The 12,661-nt window shown below is 40.2% G+C and overlaps 1 protein-coding gene across 1 annotated transcript; it reads left to right on the forward strand.

Moving 5' to 3' along the window:
• Nucleotides 1-893: 893 nt before the first annotated feature.
• spred2a (sprouty related EVH1 domain containing 2a) lies at nucleotides 894-12,376 on the forward strand. The gene is made up of 6 exons (XM_077246067.1): nucleotides 894-1,315; nucleotides 7,256-7,439; nucleotides 7,537-7,705; nucleotides 7,797-7,861; nucleotides 10,339-10,488; nucleotides 11,335-12,376. Exons 1-6 carry the CDS (start codon nucleotides 1,290-1,292, stop codon nucleotides 12,022-12,024), a joined length of 1,284 nt encoding a protein of 427 aa, XP_077102182.1. The 5' UTR covers nucleotides 894-1,289; the 3' UTR covers nucleotides 12,025-12,376.
• Nucleotides 12,377-12,661: the final 285 nt, after the last annotated feature.

Genomic DNA, 12,661 nt, shown 5'->3' on the forward strand with positions numbered 1-12,661 from the left:
TCCAATTTAGGCTATATTATGTATAGCCAATACATTTTCTCAAGAAATGCCTAGATAAACAATGTATGTCATGTAATGAAATATGATTGGCATGGTTCCATAAAGAACCTTTTCAACGGTTCTTTACACTGGAAAAGGTTTCTTTATATTATAAAATGCATGTTCTTCACACTAGAAAACACAAATTCTTTAAGAACTATTTTTTGAAAGTTTGGTTACTAATTTGGTAACTTTGTTTCACAGTGTCATATAAGCAGCCCTAACCCATATAAGTACATGTAGTTAGGCTACTTAAAATTACTCAGTACTTAAATGTATAATTACAATGTAACAAAGACACCTTAAAAATAAAATGTAACCCATTATTTTTAGTTGTCTGTGTCACAGTGGAATTGAGGTATACCGTCCCTAGTATAATAATGACTAACTACATGTAGGCTAGGGTTAGAAAAAGAGGTTGGTTGCATGAATTATGCATAATTTATAACCTGGTTAGTAACTACACGTAACATGTCATGTGTAACAAGGAGACTGTAAAATAAAGTGATATCGAAACTTTACGGGAGTTTTGGGGAACCAAAAATGGCACTTATTGCTTCACTGCCTTTCCAACCTTTATTTGTAAGTGTGTAGACCAGTTAGAAACCAGCTGCCGTGTTTAAACGGGACTTCAAGCAGTGACAGAACACAGAAATGTGTGTGCTCGTGAATTTTATTACTACAGGGGAAATAATAACCCCGAGCAACCTACAGATTAAGGTGAGAGGATGCACTAGGTGACGGGACGTTGGCACAGCCCGTCACACTGGAGATCCCTCAGTCCAAAACGGGCTGCAGTCGTTCCTGTGTGACGTCATTGCTTCCGCAAGCGCCCCCCCCTCCTCCCCCTCCTCCAGTGTCGGCGGCGCTCGCCTGCTGCTGCTGACTACACAATCCAACATGGAGTAGTGAGAGATGGGGGCTCCTCTTCGAGACCAGCGGGCAGGCTTCAGCCACGGGAGAACGCGACGCGAGGCGAACAATCATTGTTATAGCCATCGGGATGTTGCATAACGCGAGGATTCCTGGATCTTTAAGCAGATGCATTGCAAACCTTGACGGATAGAGAGTGCAGTGCGCGGAGGAAGAACGAAAATAAGGAACGCTGAAACGGATCTGGGGGAAACTCGTTGATGCACTGGACTTTAAAAAAAAAAAAGGCGAGGTGGAAAATCGAGACAACATGAAGCCCGAACGCTGCGCGCCCGCGGTGGGATATTATTTTTATTGTAGGTGAAACGAGGGGGAAAATGACTGAGGAATCGCACCCAGACGAGTGAGTATTCACTTTTAAAGAAAACGACGCATGTGGACACGAATGGAAATCTTATCCTGTGTCCAAGAATGCGTTCCCGAGCTGAACGAGGGGTCAGTCAAATGCAGCGAACTCGTGCATGCGCTTCTGAGAGGGACGTTGGAGATGTTATTACTAAGAAACAATGCAGTGTCAAAGAGATTTTGAGTGCTGGGCCCCTGCTGCAGGGCTCTGGTCTCAAACTGAGAACGGGGGGAGGAGGAGGAGGAGGGGCTCGAGCGGAAACATTTTGTGGAGGGATCCTTTACCGAATTCCTTGTATCACCTCGACCTTAAAGACGAATTTCCGCTCCGAGGAATCAAACTGACGACAGAGAAGTTTATAAACACATAATGCTAGAGCAACGAGCGCGTATAAGCTCTCAGAGCGGCCGTTCTTGGTGTCTTTCTTTGTGGTGGTCTGACATGCTATATCCGCCATTTCTTTTTCGTGAATCGCTCTCATTTGCATACTGTCCTTCATTCATAAAAATACAGGCGGGGGCGCGCGCAGCAGAGAGAGCGCCTCAGAGCTGTCCTGATGTTAAAACAGGCCCTATATTGCATATATAGGCCTATATATGTGCTTTTTAAATGTTGAATTTAATCAGGCCGTTTTCTGGAAACAATTTGCAAGAAACAAACAAACGCGAATAAACATGAATGTAGCGCATATCGGTTGTCATAAAAATTGACTTTTTAGCAAGCTATATTTTAGTTAGTTTGGGATCTCTTTTGCCACATTCTTCTGCACAACATAAACACCCGTACCTTTTTCACGGTAGTTTGACTTGGACGATCAAAGTCTCGTTAATAGCATTAGGGCCGTGTTAAGTGGCTCGTTAACTCCGTGAGCTCTTTAGGGGCTTAAAAACTTCTGTAACGTACACTCAATCTGTAGGCTATTAACAAGGCGATGTTTATTTGGATTGTCTTTTGTCCCGCCATTCGTTTGATCAAACGATTATGTGAAGGTTTATCGTTAAGTCTAGTGTAATGAGAGTCGTAGTTTTAATATCCCTAAGGAATATTACTTAGAGCAGACTGAGGTGTAACATTGTTTCAACGTCTGTAACTCTTTTTTTTTCCGCATTACTCAGAATTTAATATGCTATTCCCTTGTCTACTTGAATTTAAAGTATATTACTTTTCCTTAACCGGTGAATATTAATGTAAGTAGCCTACAAAGAGTGCTTTTGTTATAATTGTCCTGATCTTGGTGTTGTAACGCTAATGGACGTAAACATGGACGTAGCATTTAGTTATTTATTTAATTATGATAATCAAATGTACTTAGATAACTAATGTAAGGATGTGTGCCTGATTGTTTAAATGTGTTAAAAACACATTGCCCTCAGGTCACACAGTTAGATAACCGTCAAATATCTTAAAGACCTTTTAAAAGTAAAACCAAGGGTTTTTTTTCCCCTAGTATCTTGGTTACTTCTTAAGGCGATTTTTGTTCGCGATGTAGAGCACTCTGACTGCTAAAACGTCGGTAAAAACATCAATTTATAATCAACGACCATCCCAAATCTAGAAGGAATTCCTTGTGCAAAAGTTACATTTATCATTAAAATTGCTTGAACTCAAGTTGTATTTCCTCTTCTGGAGATCATGTATCGCAAGAGCGTAACCCCAAGCTGGTGGGGGAATTTCTCTTACTTTAATTTATGGCACACTCACACCCGTTTGAGTAAATACGTGTGTCACACTGGGATGTAAAGGACCATATAATAGCCCGGGGTTGTGAAATGTTGACTTTTATCGGCGGAGGGTAGGGCTACAGGCTACTCAAAAATGGGAGGAGGTTTCTGAGAAGGCGCTCCTGGAATGATTGTGAAGGGAAACAATGGTGAGAGGATTAAAGAAAGATCCGGCGGAAGTGAAAGAGGAGGGTGAAGCGGTGAAGCGTAACTTTGCTGTCACGCCCCTCGATTGTTTGATTCTCAACGACGTGCCAATAATCAATGGATTACTCTGCACAATTCATTTCACTGCAAGGAAATCTTTCTCCTTTACTTAATAGGCACATCTCTCTTGTTGTGTAGTCTAAACCGTTATGGCCCCAGGTTTCACAGATTGGAGTTTCATGTCTTGCGAGTTATAGGCTATACATCTGGGCACTTAAACAAAAAAAAGTCTGAAGGCCATTGCACATTTTGTTAGAGTTTAGGCCTACTTTGCTGACTTGACTGACCCCACAAAGTGCCACAATTTTTTAAACAAATCTTTTGTTTGTGAAATGTGTTGCTTGAAAAGTGTATCTTTCTTTTCTCAGTTGTTTTGATATATTGTTATCTCGTGCATTGTTTATTTGTGACTTATGCCTGGTACACATTGTATGATTTTGACGAAAGATGCATGGCCAATCGTGGCGATTTCTGTGGTTGTGGTTCTTAAACTTGTGGTATGTCGTACAGTGAGAGAGATTCAAAGACGGCGGTTGTCACGGTCTTGCAACCAAAGATAGCCTTGGATAATTTTCTGACAGTGTTTGGAATTTAGCATGATAATCATCTCACAGTGTGTTTGCTGCTACGACCTATATCTACTAACTAGCCAATAAACATGCAACATGACATGGCACTAAAACTTAGAGCTACTTACCTCAAGCTCCATTTGCAAAATTGGCATGCCAAGTTGGCCTCTTTTCCCAAGCCATGACTGTGTCCATATTCTTCTCTTTCTTGTCTTTTTTCATTGCACACATTAAAACACAATTGCTAAATGCGATTCATCTTGGTCTATTTGTTTACCATAAGCGCATGCTGATGACATTTTATTCTTCTATACTAACTTATATAGATTCAATAGGGGTTTGAAACATTTGCCACAAGAACTGGAGTGGAAAATGTTTATTTTTTAAAAGTGTTGTTTTAGGTATTGAATTGTACATATATCGCCTTAAGCAGTTTTACTATAAAAAGCTATATTGTGCTACATTTTTACTCGAAACCATTGGTGACCTTTGCCTGCCTTATGTATTTTGAGTTTGCCTGACTGATATTGACTAAATAGGTCACTGTCCTTACTACTGTAGTGCTGTTCTCGCTACTTCCTGTGTGTTATTGCAAATGACCTCTTGGCCATTAGGCCTTGTTTCACCACAATGCATATCTGCTCTCGCTGTCACACAAATTCCATTTTTCAAAATTAACTGGATAATTCAGGTTCATTGTGACTGAAAATGTATAAATATCATAGGGAGCTGAAAAGGACTTAAAAAATTACAATTTTATCATCATTTACTAATGTCATTACAACCTTGTACTATTATTCCTACTTCAGAATGACATGAGGGTGAGTAAATGATGATAAGATTTTTATTTTGGTTGAACTATTCCGTTAGAATGTTAAACACTTTAGAGTTTTCTGAAAACTCTGGAATGCTGGTGTTTGTTGGTCTTTATTTGGAGTGGAATGCGAGTTCCTCAAAAACGTGCTGAGCAAACCAGTGGCTCCCAATTGGTAATGACTGTAGCCTGAAGGTGTGTGTACGTGCTCACGTGAACTGGCTGGCGCCCAGACCTCAGACCCGGATGCCCTCTCCAGCCTCTGGGCCGTTTGGGAGGGGAGGAATGCAATCTATATTGATCAACCCAGCATGACCTATATGCAGCTCCATTATGGGTCAATAATATCTGAGAGGGGAAGAGAGAGTGACTTTGAGGTAAAGTCAGTCCAGATGAACTGTTCTGATGGATTTACGGTAAGGATAAGGATTGATTTGCGAGCCAGGAAGTGTTAGGGTAGTGAAATACAGAATGAAGGGACTGCAACGCTGTGACGGGAATTGAGTTTTAAAGAGTGGAAGAAGATCGGAATGAAACATTTTTCCTTTGTATGTTGTTCAGTGTGCGGGAGACAATGGTTGCTTTGGCAGCTGCATGTGTCATTGTATTGTTGTATACCAGGGCTGCGTGAGGAATCTGGCGATACGATACAGGGGTTACAATATGATATATTGCGATGCAGTAAGAAAGGTGATATATTGCAATATTATAAGAATTAAATCCTTTTTATCTGTTTATGTGGACACAAAACTAAAGATCAGATTGTTAATAACAAATGCATGATAAGTCTGAAAGTAATTTTACAGACTCCAGAAAAACCTCAGGCTCAGATAAGGAGGAAATGAACTCATGTTCCTGCCGTTTACATTGATTTCTCAACAAATGTTCCATGGCGATGTCCTGTTTTTAACGCAAGTTCCTGTGTAAACGGCCTTTTAATGTTCTCCACACCATGATTACTGCTCCTTCCTGACTGTACAGTGCTGGAGAGGATTCCTTTAACCAATCGTATTCCAAATTGCCATGTTGCAATTGACAAAATTACAAATGAGGCTACATATCTGTGAGTTTTTGTATTGTATTGAAGTTTGAAGTCAGTTTGTGTTTTCTTGATCGAGCATTGTTGTCTTTTCCATTCTTTTACATATTTCCTTTAGCTAATTTGGTAATTTAAAAAAAGCATAGGCCTATGTAGGGCTGCCTCCTAATAGTTAACTAAACATTAGTCAAAGAGAAGCCCGTTCACACCAAGAATGATAACTATGTTAGCGATATCATTCTGTTTATTCATGATTGGGTCATGGCTTTTAATTGTGAGACTTTTGTTTTTGTAATCAGGCTCTCAAAAAATATATTAAACTTGGATTTAGATTTATCTGCCAATTTATCGGTTATCGGCTTTCAAATTATCGGTCATCGGTATTGGCCAAAATGTTCATATCGGTGCCTTCCTAATAAAATTCTTTCTCAGCCCTGAAACTGAAAATATAAGTAATAAAATTAACAAGAAATCAAAATAATACCATTTAATGGCTTAAATGAGCGACTACTACTCGACTGTAAAAATCTTTAGTCAGGGGCAGCCCAAGAAATAAGGGCATGATGGGTATTTGTATTTGGACACTGATGCTACACATTAAATTAATTTTTAGACATGAGCTGTTGAATGAAAGTTGAGGTAGTATATATCAGCTGTTCTGATGTTGACTGGTGGGTTAATTCCACCATTAATACGAGGTAAAGATGAGGCTGTAATCGAAGTTCCCATGCTCTACCGCAGTCAGTATGTAAATTACATTCTGAGAAATCCTGATCCCAAGTTTTGCATTTGTTAAACCGTCTGTCATATTTGCGGTTCAGAATTTCGGATGGCATTATCATATCTCCGCATTAGGCGTATCACTGTCTTTAAACAACGACCGCAAATCTCATTAGCATAACGAACATCATCCTCTTCCAGATTTCTGTACACCTTATTTGCAATGCAGAGCTGTCATTTGTAAGCTCATGCATCTTCCCGAACGGATTATGATGCCATCATTATGAGTCAAGTCTGGGCCCAATCAGGGTGCTTAGGTTTAGATGCTGATATCTTACTATAAGCTCAATAAGCTCCAAAAGTCAGCATATTAATAAATAATTATATGGAGATTTATAAATATATTTTATATATTTGTGGCTGTTTATATATTTATAATTTATATATTTATAATATAAATTTTTAATACATACGTATTTTAAATATGTAGTATCTTAAAATATTTCTGACAATTTGACCTTTTCATGACATAAGTCAAATGGTTTCAAAAAAGGCAAAAACCACAAGAACAAATTTGTTCATGATGAAAACATTCTGTAAAAGTATTTTTTCTTTACCATTTCTTTCATGTTATAAAAGTTAAAATGTATAATGATTACACTTTCAAGGTGTAAGGAAAATGTTTTTATTTCTTGCTTGTTACACCACTTTTTGCATTTGTAGTCGTTAAATCAACATTTCTATTGACTATGAAAAAAAAAAGTGCGTTACCAAACCAACATGAATACAGAGAGTGCATTTCTGTGTTTGAAACCTGGAATCATCCTTACATGTCATTGAAGCACATCTTTCCATCTCTCCCTGCAGTGACAGTTACATAGTGCGAGTGAAAGCTGTGGTAATGACGAGGGATGAGTCTAGCGGGGGTTGGCTGGCTCAGGAGGGCGGAGGTCTCAGTCGAGTGGGCGTCTGTAAGGTGGTCCCAGCTGACCTGGAGCTCCTGGGATGCAACGGCTTTCTCATCTTTGGCGAGAGACTCAAAGACAAGCAGGTTAGAGAGCTGACCGCATAGTACGGCTCAAAAATCTGATTCCTCGAGCCTAATATCTTTGGCTTTCTCTGTGTGTGTGTGTGTGTGTGTTGAGCAGGTGATCCTGCAGTGCTTTCTGAAGAAAGATCTGGTCTACACTAAAGCCACGCCCACTTTCCATCACTGGCGAGTGGACAACAGGAAGTGTGGCCTGTCGTTCCAGAGCCCCGCTGACGCCCGAGCGTTCGATCGTGGCGTGAGGAAGGCCATCGAGGACCTGACGGAGGGTGAGTGGACCTGTGAGCGAGATGAGAAATGCCTAAGACACCGCATCCCATTCTGACTGAGATTATAACATGAGTCTTGCTGTTTCTCCAGGCTCCACTACTTCTTCCTCCACCCTGCAGAATGAAGCCGAACTGGGGGATGATGACGTTTTCACGGTGAGTGAACAGTCCTTGAGTTTTGCATTTGCCCTCAAATGGCATAGAGGGGTTAATTATTTATTTTTTAATCAGAGGATAATTTTCATTTGTATACTCCACTTCGGTAATCCATAGTAATAAAAGGCACGCGCTGTTTTAATATGACAAATGTCATGCTTCTGTGATGAAAGTTTCGAAGTGATTCATTCAAAGATTTCAAAATGATTCATAGAAATCAGTCTTATCAGCCTTTTCAAAGGCTTGTAAAACATATCTTTCTTACATCTTGGCATTGCTTAACTTTCTCCAGCAAAAGCATTGTGACTAATCATGAATGTTCAACATATCAACAGGGCATTATCTTCTTTTTTCTATTCATTTATCTACCCAACCTTTGAGAATAGATTCTATTAATGGGTCACTTGCCATAATTTTTCTGATGAATGGTTTTGTGTGTGTGTGTGTGTGTGTGTGTGTGTGTGTGTGTGTGTGAGCTGTGCTCAGGAAGTGACCTTTGCTCCCTTTGTCCTCCTATTGCTCTTAATTCAACTCAACAATGCCACAACAAAGCCTTCAGATACAAGAGTCCATTTATCACGCACGCACACATTCACGAGCCCAAGGTTATACAGAGTGAAGAAACGTGAATGTGTTTCTTTTGGTCTGACTTCAGTCTTTAGGTGCGTTTGCCACGGTCGCTCAGCAGTGGTGTTCCTCTAATCGCTAACTTTAGAAGTTTATGACTCACTGCTATTCATACAAGCCCAGCCAGACACTGATTATTACTAATCAGAGTAGTCAGTCGCTCCTAAGTTTAGAGGGAGAGAGAGATGGGATGTGTGCTGTAGGTTTAGAATGGGCAGCAGCTGTTGGATGTCTAATTCCCTCTGAGGTAAAGTCTAAAGTGATAATTAGCACAGCCACAAATACATTTCCATCCAGACGTTATGCACACAACTCTGTATGTACTTAGTATGTTTGTAGATTCAAACTCTCATATACACTCAACCCAAGACACTTACATAGATCTATCTATCTATCTATCTATCTATCTATCTATCTATCTATCTATCTATCTATCTATCTATCTATCTATCTATCTATCTACCTATCTATCTATGCAATACATGCACTTTACGGTAAAACAAATATTGTAAAAATTAGAAATAAATTATTAAGTGCATAGTATAAATTATCTTATACATTTAGATTGCATATGTTTTTGTAATTATAATGTCTAGAATGCTTCACCTTATTATTTATGGTGAACATTTAGATTTAAGGAAATGACCCATGTATTTTTACAGTAAAATTTTGTTAAAAAAAACGTGGAAGTAAAATTAACATTTACAATAAAAAATGTATTTAACAAGACGATGTTCTTTTATGTAAAAAAAAAAAAAAAAAACTTTTGCTTTTGTAAGACCATATCATTTCTGGTTAAAATGTTAAAGAGTTTTCCCAGAAGTCCAAAAAAGACACATTCCATTTGCTTATATTTTATTTTCTTATGTCGTCGGTTTGTGTATACGGGGGAGTTTATGTTACATTATGTTGTGTAGTTAATGTTTATTGCATTATTTTAGTGTCACGTGCTACCCTGATGCTGCAGCTGCCAGATTTTTGCTGTAAATTTAACAAAAATGTTTTACAGTGTAGTGTAGATTTCAGTCTTTGCAGTAGAAAGGAGCCAGAGGACTAAAGAGAGGCGAGCTGTGTTTGTAATCATCTCGAGCTTTCACACACACACACACACACACACACACACACACACACACACACACACACACACACACACACACACACACACACACACACACACACACACACACACACACACTCTTGAGTTATTGATGGCCCTGTGGCTCTCTGTCAACTCTTAAAGCAGATGCTCGCACACACACACACACACACACACACACACACACACACACACACACACACACACACACACACACACACACACACACACACACACACACACACACTCGCTCTGCTGGCTCTAAACTCAGACTCCAGGCTTCAGGAAGAGCCACAGGAAGGAGACAGTGTGGATTTCAGGGGTTGAAGGTCAGAGATAATAGTGCTGATGATAGTTCTAAAGCACTTCATTTACACAAACCTCACACACCCAGACACAGGGTCAAAGGACAAGCTGAATGACCCGTGCAGTGTTGCTGTGGAACGGTTTAAATGCTTTTATACACAGACACTCTCTGCATGGTGAAAGTTAATTTTGAAGTTCTTGATGATTTGATGCTTTTACATTTTTTTTTCTTTTTTCTGAAGCCTAGCTATAATTAATATTTTATCATGGTAACGTTATAAATCACAACACAGCTATTTTTGCTGGAAATTCAACGAAAAATGCACCTCGGTTTGACCCTCGTTCCAGGGCGGGGAGTCTTTCGGTTTGTGTCAAGCCACCATGATCTTGCCAACATTATCAAATTGGGAAACAATTTCTATTGTTGCTCTCTCTGTGTGTCCGTCAGAATGCCACAGACAGCTCGTCGAACTCTTCTCAGAAGAGAGAGACGTCCATGCAGACGCTTGCACCCATCAGCTTCTCTGAGCCCCACCACTGCATTCTGGGACATCTCTATGACCAGCACAGGCACTCGGACCGTTTCTACCTGGAACAGGTGAGTTTGTATGAATAATCTGTTTGTGCAACATTTACTCAAGTTATGTCATCACAGTGTACTGTTTTACTGCACTTTGAGTCTTTACTTGCAGTATATTCTCAAGACACTAGGGGCAGTATACTGGTCAGTGAGGCAGACTTTTACTTTTTTTAAGTAGTTTTTCACAATTTTATGTATTAAAAATATTTTACTTATTTTAAAATAATATATGAAAAATTTATTATTATGCAGTGTTACATTAAGATAATAACTATTATTAATATTTAAGTATGAGTTAACCTTAAAGCTTGCACAGTCCTATAGCTCATCCTGGGTCGACATTTTATTCAGTAACATTAGACAATTTTGATTTATATGCTGTTTAATGTTGATGATTGCGTTATTTTACATATGCATATGCTTACAAATGATATCACTTGTTTCAGCCTCTTCTTCGCATGTGTTTTGATCAAGAGATTCTCTACTCTTTCAAAAGATGTGTAATAGCGCCCCCTACCGTATAACAGTGAAAACACTAAAAGACGGAGAATCACGTCAATGGAGGGGAAAGAGTTAAAAGAGTAAAGATTCAAGTGGGAATAAAATTACATAAGTCACAAAAGCCATCATATTTTGTTTTAGTGTGGTTTTATTCTTTTTAGATAAATTATTCTTTTTTTATTTTTATTTTTTTATTCTTTTTTTCCTCTTTAGTCTTTAAAGATAAATGGTTTAAATATATGATATAACATTTTTGTGTTTTATGTGTTCAAGATCAATCATTCCGTTCCATTTCATTCTTCTTATATCTAAATCCAGCTCGTGTTAAACTCTCTAAATATTCTCTATGTTTGTGCCATTCAGACGGTGCCCATTTTCCCATGTTCCCGTCACGTACGGTTTCACGAGGAGGACGAGGAAATCGTCCGGATTAACCCACGCGAGCGATCTTGGCTAACGGGCTACGAGGACTATCGGCACGCCACCACAGCTACACGGGGCAAACCTCTGCGACTGGATGCCACGGACGCTTACGTTCACCTCGCCAAGATCGAACCTCCCAAACACGACTACACTTACTCTTACCCACTCAGTGGGGACGGACACACTACCCGCGACAGCAAAACGGGCATCGGCGGAGGCGTGGTCACTGGTCAGCCGCGGCCGCTAACTGCTAAATGGCTGCCGCGGCGCGTGGAGGACAGCAGAGAGCGCTTACGGTGCGTGTACTGTCAAAACATGTTCAGTCCGGCAGAAAACAGGCGCGGGCGCTGTCAGGAGGCCCCGGACCCCGTGCAAACTTGCATTCGTCGGGTTAGCTTCATGTGGTGCGCGGACAGCCTGCTCTACCATTGCATGTCGGACCCCGAGGGCGACTATTCGGACCCTTGTTCCTGCGACGCCAGCGAAGAGCGCTTCTGCCTGCGCTGGCTAGCACTCCTGGGACTGTCGCTGCTAGCGCCCTGCATGTGCTGTTACGTGCCGTTGCGAGCGTGTTACCACTGTGGCGTCGCGTGCCACTGCTGCGGCGGCAAGCACAAAGCCGCGGGATGAGCGGGAAACATGCTAGCACACCAGCAGCTGGGGGAAACTACAGCGGGAAATGCTAATGAAAAGTGGACGAATGAACTTGTGGCTGCATTTAAGTTTTTCCCCTCCCGTTTTTATGTTTTGTTTTCTCAATTTAATTGTACTGGACAGCTGTGTCCTGGTTTGTATTTTTCTTTGTTTTTAAAAGAGTAACCCTCAGCTTCCATTTAAAAGACTACACGATAAATATTCATTTATATATGAAAAGTATATATAAATATATGTAGATATAAATATATAAATCCAGGTACTTTATATTTTTACGCTCATCTGCTTGGAAGGTTTGAATTATCTGCCTTCCGTCTCGTCTGTGTTTTAACATCCCGCGTCAGCCTTTCGTTATAGTGTCTTCAGTCAGAGGCTTCTCTTCTACTGTGATCCACTCCCGTCTAGATAAGACAAACCCAGAGGAATCCAAAATAGCTGACCTGTAGGACGGTAGATCTCGTGTGTGTGTGTGTGTGAGTGTGTAAGGTCAGAATGGACGTGGGAAATGACATTTTGCCAAATTGCCAATATTAATTTGCAGTGCGCAAACTGACGGCAAACACATCGCTGCCCAAGTGTAAAGCAAGTGTGTGGGTGAATCTCAAGAAAACAT

Source organism: Siphateles boraxobius, unplaced genomic scaffold (assembly GCF_051911475.1).
Source record: "Siphateles boraxobius isolate OS27281-9 unplaced genomic scaffold, OSU_SipBor_1 29, whole genome shotgun sequence".
Lineage (NCBI taxonomy): Eukaryota > Metazoa > Chordata > Actinopteri > Cypriniformes > Leuciscidae > Siphateles > Siphateles boraxobius.

Coding starts and splice junctions, on each gene's coding strand:
- spred2a (XM_077246067.1), top strand. CDS start 1,290: ATGACTGAGGAATCGCACCCAGACGA. Junction 7,440..7,536: donor AGAGACTCAAAGACAAGCAG/GTTAGAGAGCTG, acceptor TGTGTTGAGCAG/GTGATCCTGCAGTGCTTTCT. Junction 7,706..7,796: donor CATCGAGGACCTGACGGAGG/GTGAGTGGACCT, acceptor CTGTTTCTCCAG/GCTCCACTACTTCTTCCTCC.